At 37.1% G+C, this 19,495-nt stretch overlaps 2 protein-coding genes across 2 annotated transcripts; one reads left to right on the top strand and one right to left on the bottom strand.

Moving 5' to 3' along the window:
- The first annotated feature begins 9,772 nt into the window (after positions 1-9,772).
- LOC136067124 (zinc finger BED domain-containing protein RICESLEEPER 3-like) lies at positions 9,773-10,441 on the top strand. Its single transcript, XM_065772474.1, has one exon. It carries the CDS (start codon positions 9,773-9,775, stop codon positions 10,439-10,441), a length of 669 nt encoding a protein of 222 aa, XP_065628546.1.
- A 2,191-nt stretch (positions 10,442-12,632) lies between these two features.
- On the bottom strand, positions 12,633-19,262 carry LOC111985643 (uncharacterized). The gene is made up of 13 exons (XM_024017295.2): positions 18,540-19,262; positions 16,365-16,502; positions 16,028-16,109; positions 15,611-15,687; positions 15,169-15,275; positions 14,617-14,734; positions 14,374-14,490; positions 14,189-14,280; positions 13,802-13,868; positions 13,632-13,710; positions 13,345-13,436; positions 13,000-13,143; positions 12,633-12,911 (listed from the first exon to the last, which is right to left on the bottom strand). The coding sequence occupies exons 1-13, from the start codon at positions 18,792-18,794 to the stop codon at positions 12,885-12,887; spliced, it is 1,395 nt and encodes a 464-aa protein (XP_023873063.1). The 5' UTR covers positions 18,795-19,262; the 3' UTR covers positions 12,633-12,884.
- Between the last annotated feature and the right edge of the window lie 233 nt (positions 19,263-19,495).

The raw sequence follows: 19,495 nt of genomic DNA, 5'->3' as shown, positions 1-19,495 counted from the left end.
ATAATGTTGGATCACTCCCTAGGACGAAGCCATCCACTTATAGACTTAATAATTTTGATCACCTATTAGGATGAAGCCGTCCACTTATGGACGTGATAATTTTGGATCACCCCTTAGGATGAAGCAGTCCACTGATGGACTTAATAATTTTGGATTACACCTTAGGATGAAGCCATCCACTCATGGACTTAATATTTTTGGACCACCCTTTAGGATGAAGCCGTCCACTTATGGACTTAATAATTTTTTTTTTTTTTTAATCATCCCTTGGGATGAAGCTATCCACTCATAAACTGAATAATTTTTTTAAATCATCCATTGGGATGATTCCATCCACTTATGGACTATGATTCTTGGATAACTCGTCCACTGATGGACTTTAAGGCATCCCGTTCACAGAGGAAGTTGGTTGTAGACATGGTTTTGTAGTGATGCACATATGCCCATGATACTTCTGAATAACTGAATAACTCTTCTTAAAAGTACGCGTAGAAATTGTTCTTTAGAAATGATAAACTGCCCTTCAGGATTAAAAGTACTGTAAACAGTGAAAACTAACTAAAAGGAAATAAATTGGAAATGAGGAGTGTCGTTGTTCGTGCCCCTATTTATTGGTAGTACTTCTTTGGGTGCTCCGTGTTCCATGGGTGATGCAACTTTTGCCTGTCCAGTGTCTCCAAGTGCTAGGTTCCCTTCCTATGCCATGATGTGATTCTATATGTTCCTTCCCAATTAGATCCTAGCTTCCCTTAAGTGGTGTCTTTTGTGGTGCTCGTCATCTTTCTCAAGACAAGATCTCCAACTTGAAAGTTCCTGCGTTTGAATTTGGAGTTGTAGTGCTTGGCCATAAGGTCTTGGTACCGTGCTAACCTTTATTCAATCATTACTCTGACCTCGTCCATCAGATCCAGCTGTAAGTGCAAAGCTTCATCATTTCTACTATCGTCATGGTTTCCCACTCTATAGCTTGTGAGTCCCACTTCGGTCGGGATGACTGCCTCGCTTCCATATGCTAGTCGAAATGGTGTCTCTCCTATAGGCATCCTTGTCGTCGTCCTATATGCCCATAAAACACTTGGTAATTCTTTCGGCCATATACCTTTTGCCCCCTCGAGCCGAGTTTTGATGATTTGAGTAAGGATCAGTTCGTGACCTCAATTTACCTATTAGCCTGAGGGTGGGCGGGTGATGAGTAGTGTATCTTGATCCTTAGCTGTGAGCAAAAGTCTTTGAACGCATTATTGTCAAACTGCTTCCCATTGTCTAAGACTAACACTCTAGGTATACTGTACTTGCAAATGATGTTTCTCCATACAAAGCTTCACACATTCTTTTCCATGATGGTAGCCAGAGCTTCGGCTTCTACCTACTTGGTGAAGTAGTCTATTCTGACCACCAAGAATTTTAGTTGTCGAATTGCTATTGGGAACAGAGCCATGATGTCCAATCCCCACTGGGCAAAAGGCTATAGGGCTGTCATTGGAATGCGTTTCTCTGTTGGCTACCGGATGAGGTTGACAAACCTCTAGCACTTGTCACAAGCTTTGACATATGCAATTGCATCTTTTTGCATTGTAGGCCAATAGTATCTCGCCCAAATTAGTTTGTTCATTAAGAATCATGATCCACAATGGTTTCTACGGACTCCTTCATGTACTTCTCGCATGACAAAGTATGCCTTTTCGGGGATTAGACACCTCAAGTACGGTTAGGAGAAGCCTCTTTTGTATATGACATTTTTAATCAGCACAAATCGTATTGCTTGAACCTTCAACTTCCTTGCAGCCTCCTTGTCGTTAGGTAGCACACCGCCCTTCAGATAGAAGATTATTGGCGTCATCCAATTGTTCTCGGAACCTATCTTATGCATACTGATACTATCTATTAATGGAGAGATTTGAACGAAGGATAGTGCCTTATTAGGAATGAGCATATGTTCTGCTGATGTAGCCTTGGCAAGATGGTCGGCATGCTCGTTCTCCTCCTTTGGGATTTGAACAAACTTTGCTCGAAGGTCGTTTACCCGATTCTTCACTTGCTCAAGGTACTTCTTCATCCATTCACCCTTGCACTCATAGTCGCCGTTAACCTGACTGGTGGCTACTTGAGAGTCGCGATATACTACCACATTCGCGGCTCCTACTACTTTGGCGAGATCCAGCGCTGCTATCAAGACTTCATATTCTGCTTCGTTATTTGTCATAGGGAAATCAAGTCGGACCATGCATTCAACCTTGTCCCCTTCTGGGCTACAGAGTACCACACCAGCTCCGCTTGCTTGTCTGGTGGATGATCCAGATACTCCATTGAGGAATCTCTCCTGCCTCCTGGCCTTCTATATGTGTGAATTCTACGATGAAGTTAGCAATAACTTGCCCCTTTATGGTCGTGTGTCGGTGATACTTCAAATCAAACTCACTCAATTCGATTGCTGACAGTGCCATATGTCTGGCAACTTCTAGGCTACTTTATTGCTTTTTGTAGAGGCTTGTCTGTTAGAACAATTACCATGTGCACTTAAAAGTAAGGTTTGAGTTTGCAAGCTGCGGTTACCAGGGCGAAGGCTAGCTTTTTCATCAGTGGGTACCTCTCTTCTGCACCTCGGAATGCCCAACTCGTGAAGTATATGGGCTTTTGCACCTCGCCCTCCTCTCTGACTAAAGCTACCCTGACAATGGCTGGGGAGACAGCTAGGTAGAGGAACAATTCTTCACCTGGTTTGGACAGGCTCAGCAAAGGTGGGGAAGAAAGATACGCCTTCAGGTCCTCGAATGCTTGTTGACACTCGGTCATCCATTCAAAGGACTTTTTCAATATGCGGAAGAAAGGTAGGCACCTATCTGTTGCTTTTGAGATGAACCTGTTCGGTGCAACTACCTTACCATTTAGACTCTATACCTCCTTGACGTTTTTTGGCGGGGTCAACTCCATTATGGCTTGTATTTTATCTAGGTTGACCTCAATACCTCTTTGAAACACCATGAACCCAAGGAATTTTCCCGTCGTTACCCCGAATGCAAATTTGTTCGGATTCAGCTTTATGTTATAAGAACGAAGGGTATCGAAGGTTTCCTTGAGGTCGTCCAAATGGTCATCCTCCTGAATGCTTTTTACCAACATGTCGTCAATGTAGACTTGAACGTTCCTCCCAATCTAATGTGCAAACATCTTGTTCATTAGCCTTTGATATGTGGCCCCTGTGTTCTTAAGTTCGAACGACATTACTTTGTAGCAGAAGAGACCCTGGTTTGTGACGAATGAAGAGTTCTTTTGATCAACCTCGTCTAGCTTGATTTGGTTGTAACTAGAAAATGCAACCATAAAGCTTAGCAACTAGTGTCTTGCTGTCGAATCCTCCAAGATGTCAATTCATGAAAATGGGTAGCTATCCTTAGGGCATGCCTTGTTTAAGTTCGCGAAGTCCATGCACATCCTCCACTCCCCCTTGGCCTTTTTGACTATCACTACGTTGGCCAACCAGTCGAGGTAGTATACTTCTCGTATGAACTCTGCTTCTTGTAACTTGTGAACCTCTTCCGCTATAGCCTTGTCTTGCTCCTGCGCGAATACTCGTTTCTTTTGACGAATGGGGGGAAAAGAAGGCGATACATTCAACTTGTGGACAATGTCCAAATGATCAATTCCTGGCATGTCTTCATAGCTCTAAGCAAAGACATCTTGGTTCTCCCTCAAAAATGTTGTAAGCACCTATCGTATTGGTGGGCTGGCAAGAGTGCCGATCCTGGTCGTTCGCTCAGGCCTAGAATTATCAAGGAGTACCTCCTCCAGCCCTTCCATGGGTTTTGCCACCGTCTGCTGTTCTTCTATACACATTGTTTCTAAACGATCATCCATCTCTAACATGGCAATATAGCACTTGCGCGCTGCTACTTAATCTCCTCGTACTTCTCCTACTTCATACTTGGTGGGAAACTTGATCATCAGCTAGTAACTTGATGTTACGACCTTCCACGAGTTAAGGGTAGAACGGCCCAAGATGGCATTGTAAGCGAACGAATAATCAACAACCAGGAATGAGACGTCTTTGGTGATCTGCTGAGGGTAATCACCGACTATTATGGGCAAAGTGACTGCACCGAAGCGGTATACTCTTGTTCCTCTAAATCCAACGAGCAGTGCGTTAGTTGGAACCAACTGTTCTCTCCCAATCCTCATTTGCTGGAATGCTGAGTAGTAGAGGATATTTGCAGAGCTCCCATTGTCCACAAGGACCCGGCGGGTGTTGTAGTCTCCCACCCGTATGCTAACTATGAGCGCATCGTCGCGTGGGTGGTGAAGACGCCAGACATCTTCCTCTGTGAACCCAATTACAGGGTTGTCGATTCGTGCCATCTTTAGGACGAAACCCGTTACGATGAAGTCTCATCTTTAGGACGAAGCCTCATTTTCATTAACTTTTGAAAATTAGAAACTGAAAACAGCATTTTGCATATTTTCAGTTTCCTTTACAAATTGAGTTTTGAGAATAGTTTTTATTTTCTGTCAATTTTAGGTTGCCAAACAAGTTTTTTAGTTTCAAAAATATAAAATTGTTTTTGTAAATAAAAAATAAGGAGAAAAAACAATTACCAAACATATCTTACAGTTTTTGCGCATCGCATGGAACGTCGACTAGTTTTAATAATGGGAGAAATTGTGTGCAATAGGGATGTGATCAATAGATTCCAAATTTTACTATTAAAATTAAAATTTCTATGACTTTATTTCCTTTTTTAAATAAAAATATTTTTGCTAAGGTCTTTTAAAAGGAAAATTTGGGTTAATTTATCAGCCATCTTATATAAAATTGTTATATGCAACTACAAAACTATTCCTTTCTCAAAAAAAAAAAAAAAAAAAAAAAAAAAAAAATAAATCATGTCATGGCTGGTGCCCGAGTGTTGCCGTCTCCAACGGCCAACGCTCGTGAGGATTGGAGAGAATCAAGGGAACGTCATGGGGGAGGGCTTCCCGGAGCACCTGCGTCGGCTCCTCTCTTTGTTCCAGCTTCGCCACACCGGACAAGGAGTTGTTGGTGGCCTTGGAGCATACTAGCCTCAGCCCCATTCCCTCTAGCTAGTTTTAGAACAGGTCCACCTGGGCCTCTGTTTGTAGAATTAGTTTGTAAAGTTAGTTGTAAAACACGCCTGCCTGAGCTTCTGTTTGTATCTTGTACTTTCCATTTAATAAAATAATATGAAGTTCCTTTTCTTTTCTGTTGAATCTTCTACTTTGAATCTTCTACTTTTCTGCAATTTTTTTTTTTGATGCGTCGCTACCAACCTTCCGTAAAATAACTACTTAGGAACGGCCACCCGTTGCGCCTGCCAGTGCACTAATCCTTCCCACAGACGGCGCCAATTGTAGGGACTCATTTTAGAAAGGTTCCCCAACAATACATTTTTAGAGAGTGGATCGAAGGTTTAGGCCCTAACAGGCTAGCAACGGAATACAAGTCTGCCTTCTTCCATTGAAAGGGAGTGAGCCCAGTTTACAACTAAGGGTAGCTCCTCGGCACTCGTCCGAGGAGACCCCTATCCCTGAAACTAACACGACCTCTAAGTCCTTCTATGTCATTCCCTTCAATGATCCAAAAAATCCCCCTTTAATTGCTTTGCTCGCCTTTCTTATATAGTTCTCTTCCTCCTATCCCCTTCTTCTTTCTGTTGATCATCCATTGGCCTTCCCTCTGACCGTCCGTCCCATCACAGGTCTTATCCATACTCAAGTGGCTCACCATGATCGATGTTGCCCTGTCAAGGAGTTACATCCCCATTAATGCGGCTAGGGGGGTTAGGTGAGCGCATTCAATGCAAAGGTGACAGCTCACCTAAGGCTTGCTCATTCGCCAACGCGTGGCACTGGACCCCTCCTCCCCGGACATTCAAGGAATCCCCTTTGGTGGGGCGTTCCTCGTGTTCTCCCGAGGTCTCAGACGCCCGAGGACGGGATCATCCTCAGATATGTTCCTTGGGGGTTGGTCCTCGCGCTTTCATCCTCGGACCCCTCATGCATCCTCGACGCGGGCCATTGGGCCTGGCTTGGAGTGGGCCAAGGCCACCTGTTTTTCTGGCCCCACATATATATATATATATATATATACAAGGGTATCCAGACTTATTCGAGTATCTGACTATTCCCTTAGGCATATACAATCCCTCGTTCCACACACACCAGGTTATTTTAAAGAGGAATCCCTTGAAGGTAGCCCCAAAATGCTGATAAGAGGTTTTGAACTCAGGATTTCATTGATATCATAAAATCTTATGAATCACTTAGCTAACCCCTTGGGTTATATTTTGAACTTCCTAACACATTGGTAATAGAGTTCTATTTAGAGTAGACTATGTTAATAGTTTAAAAGTACAAGGGTGTTTTAAGCTCTTTGAACACTTAACTAAGAGTTTAATGAGAGTATGTCAAATGACAAATAACATGTAATAATTATATTGAATCAACTTTTAATAGCACGACATGTTGTATTCAACTTTTATTATTAAAAACTTATATTAAATATTAAAAATAATATAAATAAATAAGGAGATTTTCAGAACTTTTGATAATAAAATGTTAATCAAAGTGGTATATTTAAACCTATTGAAACTTTGGAAATAACATAAAGCAAACAATGTTAATATATTTAATGAATCTATTTTGGCATAACCACTGACAAACTTTTCTAATATAATATATGATAGTTTGTTCTAAGCGAAACTCTACAACTAAATTTTAAGAAGTTTAGAAATACTTATCTAAATAAAATCCTATAGCCAATTTTTTAAAATATTTATTATCTAACTGATTCCATTAATCTACCATAATTTTTTGATTGAATAATAAAAGTTGGGTTTTATATGTTGCTTTTGTACTAGGTGGCTCAACAAAAGTATCACACATCTAAAAATTGAAATTATATGGTGCACTAAGTACATTAATATTATTAACATAGTTTACTAAAAGTGAAACTCTATTACAAAGTTTCAAGAAATTTAAAAAGCAAGTTAAATCAATTTAAAATAAATTAACAAAAGTTTTAACAAATTTAAATAAGAGTCATTGTTTATTTCAAACTGCTTCACTAATCTATTCTAATTTCAATAAAACTTAGTCTTCCACAATGTGCTTTCACCGCATAACTTAAGAATAATTTTTCTTTCTTGTTTTTACTGTCTAATTTACTTATCAAATTCAAATATATAATTGAAATATTTTCTTTAATTTAGTTATGTTTGCTGTGGGCAGTTAATAAATAAGCAAGGACATTAAAATAACTTCACATGCTTAAACCGGTACTTGAAGATTGGCCAATCATAGGGATAGAATGCGTCTATTGCAACCAGACTCAATTACCCCAAAAATTGCATTTAGGACCACATCAGTTAGGATCATATTAATTACTCAAATCATACAATCAACATTTAATGCAATGTGACTTGTCCCTAGACATGATTCCCAACCAGTTGGAAAGAGTTCCCAAGCTGGCAAAACAGGCATAGGCTTGCTCCATCTGGCCAAAATTAGCAATAGGAGTCATGAATCTCCTGATGACTCCCCAATCCAGCATGTGCCAATGAGGGTATAACTATCCCCTCCCCCATTCACTTTTAGGTACACATTCAAGTCCCTAGAACTCATTTCTTAAATTTCTACTCATTTTTCACTCTAACTTGAAATTCAGAGTGCTTACTACATTTGTGATTAATCTATAAATGAACAGGTATAATTATAGTGAAATATCAAATTTATGTGCCATTTGTCCCTTTGCATATCATTAACATGATGGAGATGGGCTGTCTATGATGACGTGAGAAATAATTAAGTTATACGTCAAGCGTTCTAGAAAATTTTATGCTGAAGTCGGGTGCTTGAGAAATTGTTTTTGATCCTCAAGAAATTATAAAGTGAAAGATCTAGTGCTTGTTTTAGTAGTTCTTGTTATTACTTGTCACTGTCGTGCACACTAGAAAATAAATGAATTGGGTCAGAGAATTTGATGATCAAGTCAAAAACATGGTGGATGAATCAAATTCAAAGGAGATTACGCAATATTGGAAAAAGCGTCATATTTTATCAACACACTCACTTTGTACTTAGGGGGTGCCATTAGATCAACACGGTCATTAGCAGTTTGATTTATTTTGAAATTTGAGATTTTGTATAAATTAGTTATTTTTATTTATTTTAATATTGTGAGATTTAATTTTTGATGACATTGGAATATTATGTAACTCACTCAATATTCAATAGTAATTATTGATTGAATAACGATCTATAGTTGAAGGAAAACCTTTAAAATGTTATTAGACTTGACAAAATGGTCTCAACAACGACCTAAGAATTGGGTTGGGTTGGTTTTTATAAAAACATATCAAGAATTGGGTTGAGTTTCTCAACCCAAAGAAGTTGTATTGGGTTGAAAATAGGGATGGCAATTTTGCCCCACCCCGCTTGACCCGCCCCTCCCCGCTTCGCCCCTTGTGGGTTTTCCCCGCCCCGCAAAGGTGGTGGGGCGGGGATGGGGAGAAATTTTAGACCCGCACCATGGGGCGGGGCGGGGATGGGTTTACACTTTTTAGACCCACCCCGCCCCGCCTCGCCCCATCCCCGCCCCACCCCGCATTAATAAGGGTTAAATTGTAATTTTTTCATACCCTAAAACCCTACTATTTAAACAAAAATATCATAAGCTTATTTTATTCTACCTAAGGTGGCTCTACCCCTTTTTTCTCTCTAGCAAAGTTGAAAATAAGGTGCCAATTTTAACTCTTTTTTTTTGTCTTTATTAGAAACAAATTTATATACTATTTGAATTACTAATTTCATTCATGATTCATTTGTCTTTTTCAACTTACTTTTCATCATGAACATAATATAATTTTTTTTTTAATAAGGTATGGGTCTGAGGCTGTGTGTGTCATTGTTTTTGTAATTTTGTGTGGGCATTTGGCTGCTTAACAATACTAATTCTTTGTGCTTGTCAAAATCCTTATTTATTTTACAATCTAGGTTTTTGTTTTTTAATTTTTGGGGTACCTAGGAATTATGTACTATAATTGAATCGGACATAAAACGTTTCACAAGAATCACAACTCTTATGGCAAGGGTTGCTGTTTTGATACCCTATTGATTTGATTGCCAATATGATGGCATCAATCATGACGTTTATATACAATTTAATTGGGTAAAATTTAGCAATCAAACCTGGTAGCTCCAGCTAGTACATAAAACAATTTAACCCTTATTGGAGAACGGGATGATGAGGAATACCCTATTGGTGTCATTGTTTTTGTAATTTTGCTAAATCATGATGTTGCTAAATTTATGTACTAGCTCTAGCTACTGGCTGTTCGTTCTCCTTCCCCACACAAAAATTATATACAATTTAATTTTGTTTTTTGTATTTTTATTAAAAAATATAAGGTATAGGTTTGAGACTTTGTCCCATTCTCTATGAAATAGTCACAAAATGGGAGGAATTAAATAATGCACACTACTTAGTATAAAGGAGATTTGTTTTAGTGTTTTTTAGGCCAATGAAATATGAATACCTGGTATCAAAAAAATATGAATACCCATTTGTGTATGTGCTGCGGGTGCTATGATTTTTAATTTAATTGTTTAACGATATTGCTAAATATAGTTTAATTGTTTAACGACGTTGCCAAGGAGATTTGTTTTAATTTTTTTTTTCGTTCCCATTATTTTATATTATCTTTGTTGGAGAAATATAGTTTGTCCATTACTAAGTTGCTAAATTTATATCAGGAAAAAAATGACTTCAAATGAAAACATTGGTAGCTCCAATCCATCTGGCAGCAATCAATTTCCTTTGATAGTAGATGAAGATAATGCAACCCCATCATCACCTCTGTTGAATATGCCAAACGATGTCCAAGCAGTCCAGCCTAGCAATGAAATAATTCAAGAAGAGGGGAAGTACAAATCAATTGTTTGGAATCATTTTAAGAGAAAAAGAGTTGATGAGAAAGACAAGGCTGAGTGCAATTATTGTAAGAAATTGCTAGTGAGGGGATCCAATTATGGCACTAAACATTTGCATGACCACATTAAAATATGTCCAAGGAGAAAGTTTCAAGACATTAGGGATATGAATCAAAAAATTTTGGCCGGGGATCAAAATAAAGTGGATTCAATGGCGGGTGTGAATGCTTATAATTTTGATCAAAATGTATCAAGAAATGAACTTGCTTGTATGATCATCTTGCATGAGTATCCCCTCTCTATAGTTGACCACATTGGTTTTAGAAAATATTCAACTTCTCTCCAACCATTGTTCAGGATGGTTTCTAGGAACACAACCAAGAAGGACATTTTGAGCATCTATGAGAAAGAAAGGGAGAAATCAAAGCATAAAATTGATAAGAATCTGGGTAGAATTTCTATTACCACTGATATGTGGACTTCACAAAACAAAAAGTGAGGGTTTATGGTTGTAACAGCACACTTCATTAATGGTTTGTGGAGATTACAAAGCCGAGTTATGAGGTACTTTTTTTAAAGTATATATTCATTTTTATGTTTCAATTAAATTCTTTTCAAATGTTTTATGAACTTATATCATTGTTGGTTCTAATTATTTAAATTTCTCATTTAAGGTTTATTTATGTGCCATCTCCACATACGAAAGAAGTGCTTTCTAGTGTCCTTCTAGATACTTTGTTGGAGTGGAATATTGATAGGAAGTTATCTACTGTGACTATGGATAATTGCAGTACCAATGATGCAGTTATAAAAATTATCTTAGATAAGCTTCAACGTGGTGCACTTATTATGCGTGGATCAATGTTGCATATGCGTTGTGCAGCACATGTTCTTAATTTGATTGTTCAAGATGGTTTGGATGTAATTGGATCANTCAAAATTGGTTATGGGCTGAAATTAATGGTAATTAAATTTACTAGTCTAATTATGCAATGATTTATTTTGCTGCATTCTTTATTATATTTTTCAATTGTTTGATTGAATTTATTTTGTCTTTTTTTTTAGGTTCTTCATCTACCACAGATGGAATTGAAGATACATTCCAAAATATCCTGGATGATTATGATGATGAAGAAGAAAATGGTGTCACAATGATGGAAGAAAGTGGAGATTCTTTTTGAAGAACTAGGCAATTTTTATTTTGTTATGTATTAGGAGTTTGGATTATTTTATTGTGTCATACTATGAGATTTTTGTTGTGATATTGTCTTGTTAAAAATTTGGATAATATTATTTAGTTTTTGCTAAAATTTAGTTTGATTTGATAGGATAAATTTATTTATAATTTCAAGTATATTTTTATTATTGAAACATGTCATTTTATTTGAAAAAATGGTAATAGTTGTAGGGAAAATCAACAAAAAATAAAGTTTTATGGTATAAGGCGGGAATTCGCGGGGCCTTAAGGGGCGGGGATGGGGCAAGAAATTTTCCCCGTCCGCGGGGCGGGGCGGGGATGGGACAAGAAAAATCCATGCGGGTGGGGGCAAAGATCCCATGCTTCAGCCCTGCCCCGCCCCATTGCCATCCCTAGTTGAAAATATTCCAAACCCAACCAGACAATGCACTTTCCAAAGGCCCTAACTGAATCATATATATAACTAACAAGATTGTCTCGTTTGAATTTGACCAATAAATTGTGTCCCCAGCACAAGATGGAAGAGTTTCTCATCAATCCCATGCTCCTCCAACACTTTAGCATGGGTGAATTAAGGCTCCCAGTCATCCTTTGTGGATGATGACAGAGAGTCCATGTTCTTGAACCTCATAGCCTTTGGGCGTTTCCGTGTAGGCAATGAGATTACGTATTTACGTCTCGTATCTTTTTCATTGATAATATCATTGACATTTGAGTTTGACACACAGAGGGAGTTGCTCTTCTACACTCAACTCTCTAAAAGTAAAGTAAATAAGGTGCATGATCGTGTCAGCAAGAAACCTTTGAAGAAGTGGCGTGCCACTCATCCATATTTTATTTTCCCAAATCCTACAATCTTCCCATTTGCACTCACTATAGCTCAAACCACGTATCCTTTTACTGCCATTCAAATGAATCTCGCCTTCAGTCTCTCTGCCTCCACCTTGACCTCCACCCACTCCTATGATTTCTCCCAACCACACTTCACCTCGCCATTGATATCCATAACTTGTTCCATACACAACATAGGGAGTGGATTCCATTATTTTGTCACTGTTTTTATGGTGGTTGTATCAATAAGTCGAGGGGCACAAGATTTTTATATTTCTTTTCTCAATAAGTCCATGGTTATGCCTCTGGCATGACTCTTGTTTTATAATGATTGTGCTTTGGGTTTTGGCAATGTTTTCTTTCTCATTTTTTACAATGAGGTGGTTGATAATTTTTTCTTCTTAGATTCCATTTGAATAAATGCATGACATATCCTCCTCTCCTCCCAACCCAACCCCCCCCCCCCCCCCCCCCCACCCCCCACGAAATGTTATATTAGCCTTCTTTTTTTTGAGAAGCCACCCCAAAAGAGGGGGAGGTTAAATTAGCCTTCTAATGCATCTCTTTCTATAATTCTTAATTATGTGACTACCATCATAAAAGGTTGCATCGTACTAAGCTTAAGCATCCTACGACAAAACATCCCATAAACATCATGATGTGACCTGATTTTAAGTTCTCCAATTTCAATGGCGTGCCTACATATTTACAAAGTAGCTCAATTGTAGAGATTGTGTCTATTCATAAAAGAAAGAGAAGAAAGTTTCCCTCCAATTGTACAAAGATCCAACTCCAAAATTCTTGCTTAGCTCCATCCGTGACTACCCAAAATCAGCAAGATACAGCTAAGTGGCCCAGCCTCATGACCTTGAAACTGAGAGTATAGTTGCAGGGGTAAGTGTAACCCAAATTTTCATGATCCAATTCCAATTAACCTAAGCTGCCAGAGATGAAAAAAGTATCAGATCACAATTTAATGAGTTACAGGAGTAAGAAATATCCACAACAGCAGGAATAGAAAAGATTACAATATTATTCTGAGGCCGGCCCCAATAGAATCCCTGGAGGACAACTGGCACGATATTGCAGGCTGCAATAATATAAATCATTAGAGCATGCATACCCATCCACTCCATCACCAAGGTCAGGCGCCTATAGCCACACACATCCACCTGTGGAAATCCCCGTGATTACCAACTAAAAGATGAAAAAAATTAAATAATCTTCAATTGGAAGTGAGTTGGGGTGGGCAGCAACCCAATTAAATGAAGATCAATCATATTATCAATAACCTAACCAAAAATAAATATCCATGCTAGACAATGATGAACCGTGAGCAAAGTAAAAATTGCATTCCTTAATTGATATCCTACCATCAAGTAAATTGCAGCAAAGAGGATGCCAGCAACACCAGCAGTGAAACACATGTAACTGAATGAGTAAAGAACCTTGTTTAAATGCATCCCTGCAATGGAAATGCAGATAGATTAATAATGGAATTTATTGTTAGTTGTACAACTAACCACTACCATCGCACACTCTTGATGCGATAGTCTTTCCACAAGTATAAATGCTTGTGGGGTGTGGGGAGTAAGGGCCGGGTTTAAAAAATAATAATAATAATAAAAAATAAAAATAAAAATGTAAAGGCATTACTTACCACATAAGTCCAAGGAAAGGCCCAAGAGAATGAGACAAGAGGTTGTAATCATCCAGTGAAAGATCCGATCTTTATGGTCCTGAATGTGGGAATGAATAAAAATTGGTGAGAAAAAAGAAAAAAACTTCAGTGACAAAAGGAAGACATGCTATGCCATGAATATGAATCACCTTAAAATGGACAATAATGTGCCCATAATGCAAACCAACCAAGCAGGTAACAATGGCCATCACTGAACTACAAGCACAAAGTGCAAGAGGTTGATCAATTTCCAAAAATACAAAAGAAAATTGAGTTTAACCATTATTTCTACTAACAATCATGTCTTTTTAAACATAGCCAGTTAAACCTTAAACACCTTGAAATGATGTGTTTCGGTCTGTGCTATCATTAACAAGACAAAGAAATCATCCAACGGCCCAAGTAGCACTGGCTCTTTTGCCAGATTTTAATCCCAGGAAATTGTCCTCATAATTCTTAAAACTCTACTCTAACATATAGCAAGATAGTTGCTGAAGAATGACCCTGTGGACAACAGGAGAAAGTAGTAAACACACCTTAGAAGCCCTTCAGGATCAAAAGGGGCTTGACACCATGATGGAGCATCAGATGGTAATGGGCCATAATCTGGGGAGTTAATACTGCATTGCTGTGAACCAAGAAAACAACACACACACACATGAATCTCATTTGGGAGAAGGGGGCAGGGAAGCAATTGAAAGCAACTCTAAAAACAGGATACCTCTGTTCGTGCATAGACTGGCCTTCTGTATAAATGATTTATACCCAATATCTTACGGTCGATCATTCCAACAGCGTTACAAGCTGGTCCAGTGTCACCACGCACTCCACATTTCACCTTCCAAATAGGCATAGGCAAGACACAACCATTCAACCACCAGTTTCATATGTAAAATCAAACCTCAGAATTCTAAAAAATTATACAAAGAAATTAAAAAGGAGGAAAAAAGAGATTAAAGCTCACAGAAAACATTTTTGGTGCAGATGAGGAGGCTTTTATTGGAATTTGATACTCCCAATCAGGAACATACAAGCCATATAACAAGAAAAGATATAGAGTGGTAAGCATCAAGGCGAAAACCCTGAGAGAGGGAAAAGAGACAAGAAGCAAATGTCAAAGAGAGAGAAGATTAAGTACTGTGACAGGGGATATGAAATTAATATAAACAAACTATAATTAAAAGAAGAAAAATACATATATAAAAACAATCTTAACCACCACCCTGTGTACTTATAGGCTGAAAAAAATGCCATTTGACCCAAAGGCCAGTGGAAAACTTTTCTTATATTATTTGTGATATTACTTCTTTTACTTTTTTCCCTAGAAGCGTTAAGTTTCTTTGTTGCTGCTCTTTTATTTTTTTTATTTTTTTTATTTATTTTTTATTTTTTTATTTTTGCCCTTTCTTTGTTAGCTATTTGTTTAATCAGTGACTTGTTCATGTTCGTCTTCTGCAATCATGAGAATGCACAGACAAGATCTTGTTAGTAATGCTGCATGATAAATAAAACCTACCACTGAAATCGATATTTCCTGAGAAGAGATGATCCTGAATTAACATTATCTGTTCCCTTCAACCAAATCTCACACAAAGCTGTCAGAAGATACGCTATTGCAATTCTCTGCAGGAAAGGGGAGAGAAGGAAAATGGTATGTGTTATTCAGAAAGCTAACAAATGCACAGCATATATAATGTCTCAAAATTGCAAATTTGTTCATTGGCAGTCCAAAAGAAAATACTTTTTATATTCGATACAGTAGTTGAGTCAGGAAAAGCCATTTCTTTTATAAGAAGACATTACATCAAAGTTAAGCAGCAAGATCAGCTCTTTTAAGTTTCAATTAATAAACGCCTGAACAATAACCCACTCTAACTAGTTCTTTATGGTACCTGGCATTATAAACATTTCAAAAGGAGAAAACCACCCAAAAAAAAAGAGGGAGGGGAGAAGTATACCTGTAGTATACCCAACCATCTTATCTGTTCAATATCCACACCATAAGTTAAATCATTTATGCCATGGAGGAAACCACCTGGACAGGAAAGATGAAACACATTTAGTACAGAAAAAAATAAAGTTTTTTTCAAGTGTAGGCCCCAAGGGGACCTTTGAACTAGTGACTTCTGATTGATAAGGCATAGTCCCTGGCTGATTGTGCTACCCCTTAGGATTACAAAAGCGTATCAAGTGTTTTAAATGAAACTCCCCCAATTATTAATGAACAAAAATACTCAGCTTTTCAAAGATATTCAATATTTTTATCATTGTTCTTAGTTGCTTTTATCTTCACTGTTGCTGAAAGAAAATACAGATAAATTCTGGGATACAAGGGTACAGGCTATGGTCTAAGAGCTATAGATCTGGGAAAGCACCTTGAAAGAAAAGGCCTAGTATTAAAAGCTTTAGAGTCCGCACTATTGCTTTTCTAGTTGCAACCGTACTGCATGACAATTTCTGTAGAAAGAAAATAAATTGTTAGGCTTAGAGGTCAATAGTAGTAGAAGTAGCATCCATCTAATAATATTATTGACTTGTATAATATATCATGAAGATTTAAATTTTTTATTTCAGCCTTGAATAAAAACACATTAAATTTATGATGAGAACAAGAATTAAAGTAACAGTTCATGTTGAACTTATCGAATATTACATTGTACATATACATGGGTGCCAATGATAAAAGAAATACATTCCCAGAGCAAGAGATACCTTGTAGGTAAGTGCGAGTGAAACACCAACAATAAAGAGGAAAAATGGCATGACAAAATCTGCAAGGGTTACACCATTCCAAGGTGAATGATTAATAGCAGGGAGGACTCCACCAGCATTATCCACGAGTATCATTAGCTGCATCAAGAATGAGAAATTAATTTGAAAAGAGAATGCTTAATTTAGCTTGTCAATACATGAAAAACAGGGCAGACACATTGCATTAATTTAGCAATATCACAATGCTAAAAGGAACATGTCCTTTGATGCATCAACAAAAATTAGCGCAAATTTCAAACGGTTAATCACTTTTTCCCGCTCAATCTACACATAATCCAGTTCAAGTATACAACACATACAAGCATCATGCCGTAGAACACACTGCCAGCTTCCCATTTTCATTAGGAGTTCAACTAGCCTTACTGGAAACCGTCATAAACCAAATGACTAACTAATTATGGTTTCAAACAAGAACCAATGTTTTTCATTTGTCCTAAAATTCTTTTATCTATTCATATAAGTGCAAACTAAAATCAACACATGTAAAGCTTGTTATTCCCCTATAACAAAAATGGTATAAAAAAACATGGTATTCTGGTAGATTCTTTTGCTGATAATGATTGCACCAACAGAATTTAAAGGGCTGGAACCTGAGCTGCTTCTACTATGCAGTTGTGCATATTTGGTAGCTTGTTCTTAAGTCCTTTAGGTAGTGCACTTGGATTAGTTTTTTGTTTTTTTCTTGTTAGCCTAGATTATGTATAAATTATTTTTTGGTCCGGCTATCTCCAACTGGACATCTCCTTTTTTTTTCACGAAAAACTGTCACATTACTCACTAACTAAACCTTTGGTGAAGTTTAAAACACAATACCACATCATTCTATCCCAAGAAGAAACTAAGAGAATGTCAATTAAAAACTACCAGATGTAAACCAAACTCAATTTTATAACTTTAAGCTACAAGTATGTTTTTAAATATTTTTAACAACTTTCCAATAAGTTGTCAACAAAAAGTTAACACCAAATATTTATTACAGGGCCAGCTGTAATGAAAGGGAGAGAAAAGCCAAAGAATTAGCAGTACACGCTCTCTAGAGTCTTGACACATACAAGGTACCACGTATATAGGGCTGAGTTATGGGTTTTAGGCTTGTTCTAGGTGAACTGTGACTCGTAATTAAATAGAGGACAATGGCACATTAATGGCCATAACAGAGGGGTAGGTATGTATTAAATTGTTATAGTTGATAATATTTTTAAGACAAAGAAAGATAGTTGAACTTCCAAATCAAGTTACCACCAAAACAACCACTCATCAGCTCTTATAACACCATTACACTACCGTTTCTGTACTATAAATTATAAACTCTTGTAACATCATTACACTACCGTTTCTGTGCTATAAATTATAAAGTATATTGTGCCAATGACCCATTTGCAATATGTATCACACACCATGATTATGGTCCATCCTCTCTACACATTAAAATTTTTGAATATTATTATGTGGACGTATTAAGCTTAAATAGCAATTATTCTCTCCGGTTATATTTCAGTATTTCTCTGACGAAAATTTTAATTTGAGCACAAACTCTGATAATAAACAAAAAGAAACAATCATAATATGGTTTATTTATGGTAACGAAGAAAGATAAGAGTGAGATAATTTTTGTAAATATCTAACGAATTTAATCATTGGACGGGCGCTACCTTTTATCGACTTTTTCTATTTCCTAATTTAACTTCGTTGACATGGGGATGAAAAAAATACGCAGTTACATAGAATTTAGAGGGAAAAAAAATGTCAAAGAGACTTTGGGTATTCAAAACGTAAAATGAGAGATAATGATTAATGAAAAAAAAATAAAAAAAAAAAAAAAAAGGTCTTTTCCATGTTCTATATGCGAAGTTAAAAATAAATATAAATAAAAAAGTCAAAATATTGAGGACTCAGGCTCTAACTGTTGTTGTGTTAACATCAAAGCTAACTAAAGACGACGACGTTTCATCTAATTCCCGACTGGAAACAATGATTTTTTTTAAGGAAAAAAAAAATGCAATGCAATCATCTCATCTCAATTCCAATCTAACAAAATTGATAATATTTGATTGGTATGTAAGTTTAGCAAACAAAAGAAAAATCGAAAACAAAGAAGAGGAATGAATAAATTACCGCAACAGTGAGACCGCGAAAAACGTCGAGCGAAACGAGACGTTGTGATTGTGGTTTTGGCGGTGGTTGGTGGAGGCGCCTTTGCTTAGAGCCTTCATCTTCAATCTTAGAAGCAGAGGCGCTGGATCTCGAATGAACAGCCATTTCAACATCATCTACTACTACTACTACATCTCCAGAACAACACTCCACTCCACGCTTCTTCTTCTCTTCTTCTTCTTCATCGTGTCCTCTAATAGGCTCGTACATCGCCATTCTAAAAATATAAAACCCCGCAAAAATGTAGAATCTCTCTTTTTTATAAATACAAACCAAATCTAAACTAGATCAGACAGACAAAAAGCTGTGTGAGAGAAGAAGGAGAAGGAAGATCGATCACTTTTTTTTGTTTGTGCCTTTCAAAAAACGTTTGGCACCAGAGAAAAAGTATGTCTATCTTCTTCTTCTTTGTTCTTTCTTTCGGTTTTTTTATAATGCGTTTATCTCATTGTTGAGAAAAAGGAGATAAGATGCTCTCCTTCTCTCAATAATATTTACTTTTTCTCAAACTTTTCTTCTTTTTATGCTCTTTCCTACTCCCCCTCCTAGTTGTTGATCTTCCTCTGCCTCTACTTTGCTTTAATCCACATTTATCGTCTTCGCTTATATATAGGGAAAGGAGATCAAAATTAAATACTACTTTATTAACATTATCAGCGTAGAATAATAATATCTATTAATAAATACAATTTTCCTTCTCAAAAAAAGAAAATAAATAGGACGGGAACCGAATAATAACCGATAGAATAGGATTAAAAGATTTGCTCTTTTTGCTCGCCCTTTTTTCCGCCTCTGAATATAAATTTATTTTTTGGTTATTATATTCATCAACAGAATTCATTAATTTTTTATTTTTTTTTTGGAAATTTTGTGGGCTGTGCCTTAGCGTACAGTAACATTGTAGGATGACAGTATGT

Source organism: Quercus suber, unplaced genomic scaffold, assembly GCF_002906115.3.
Source record: "Quercus suber isolate HL8 unplaced genomic scaffold, Cork oak 2.0 scaffold_59, whole genome shotgun sequence".
In the NCBI taxonomy this organism is placed as follows: domain Eukaryota; kingdom Viridiplantae; phylum Streptophyta; class Magnoliopsida; order Fagales; family Fagaceae; genus Quercus; species Quercus suber.
The sequence above is the reverse complement of the archived record's forward strand: the minus strand, read 5'-3'. Positions and strand labels throughout refer to the sequence as shown.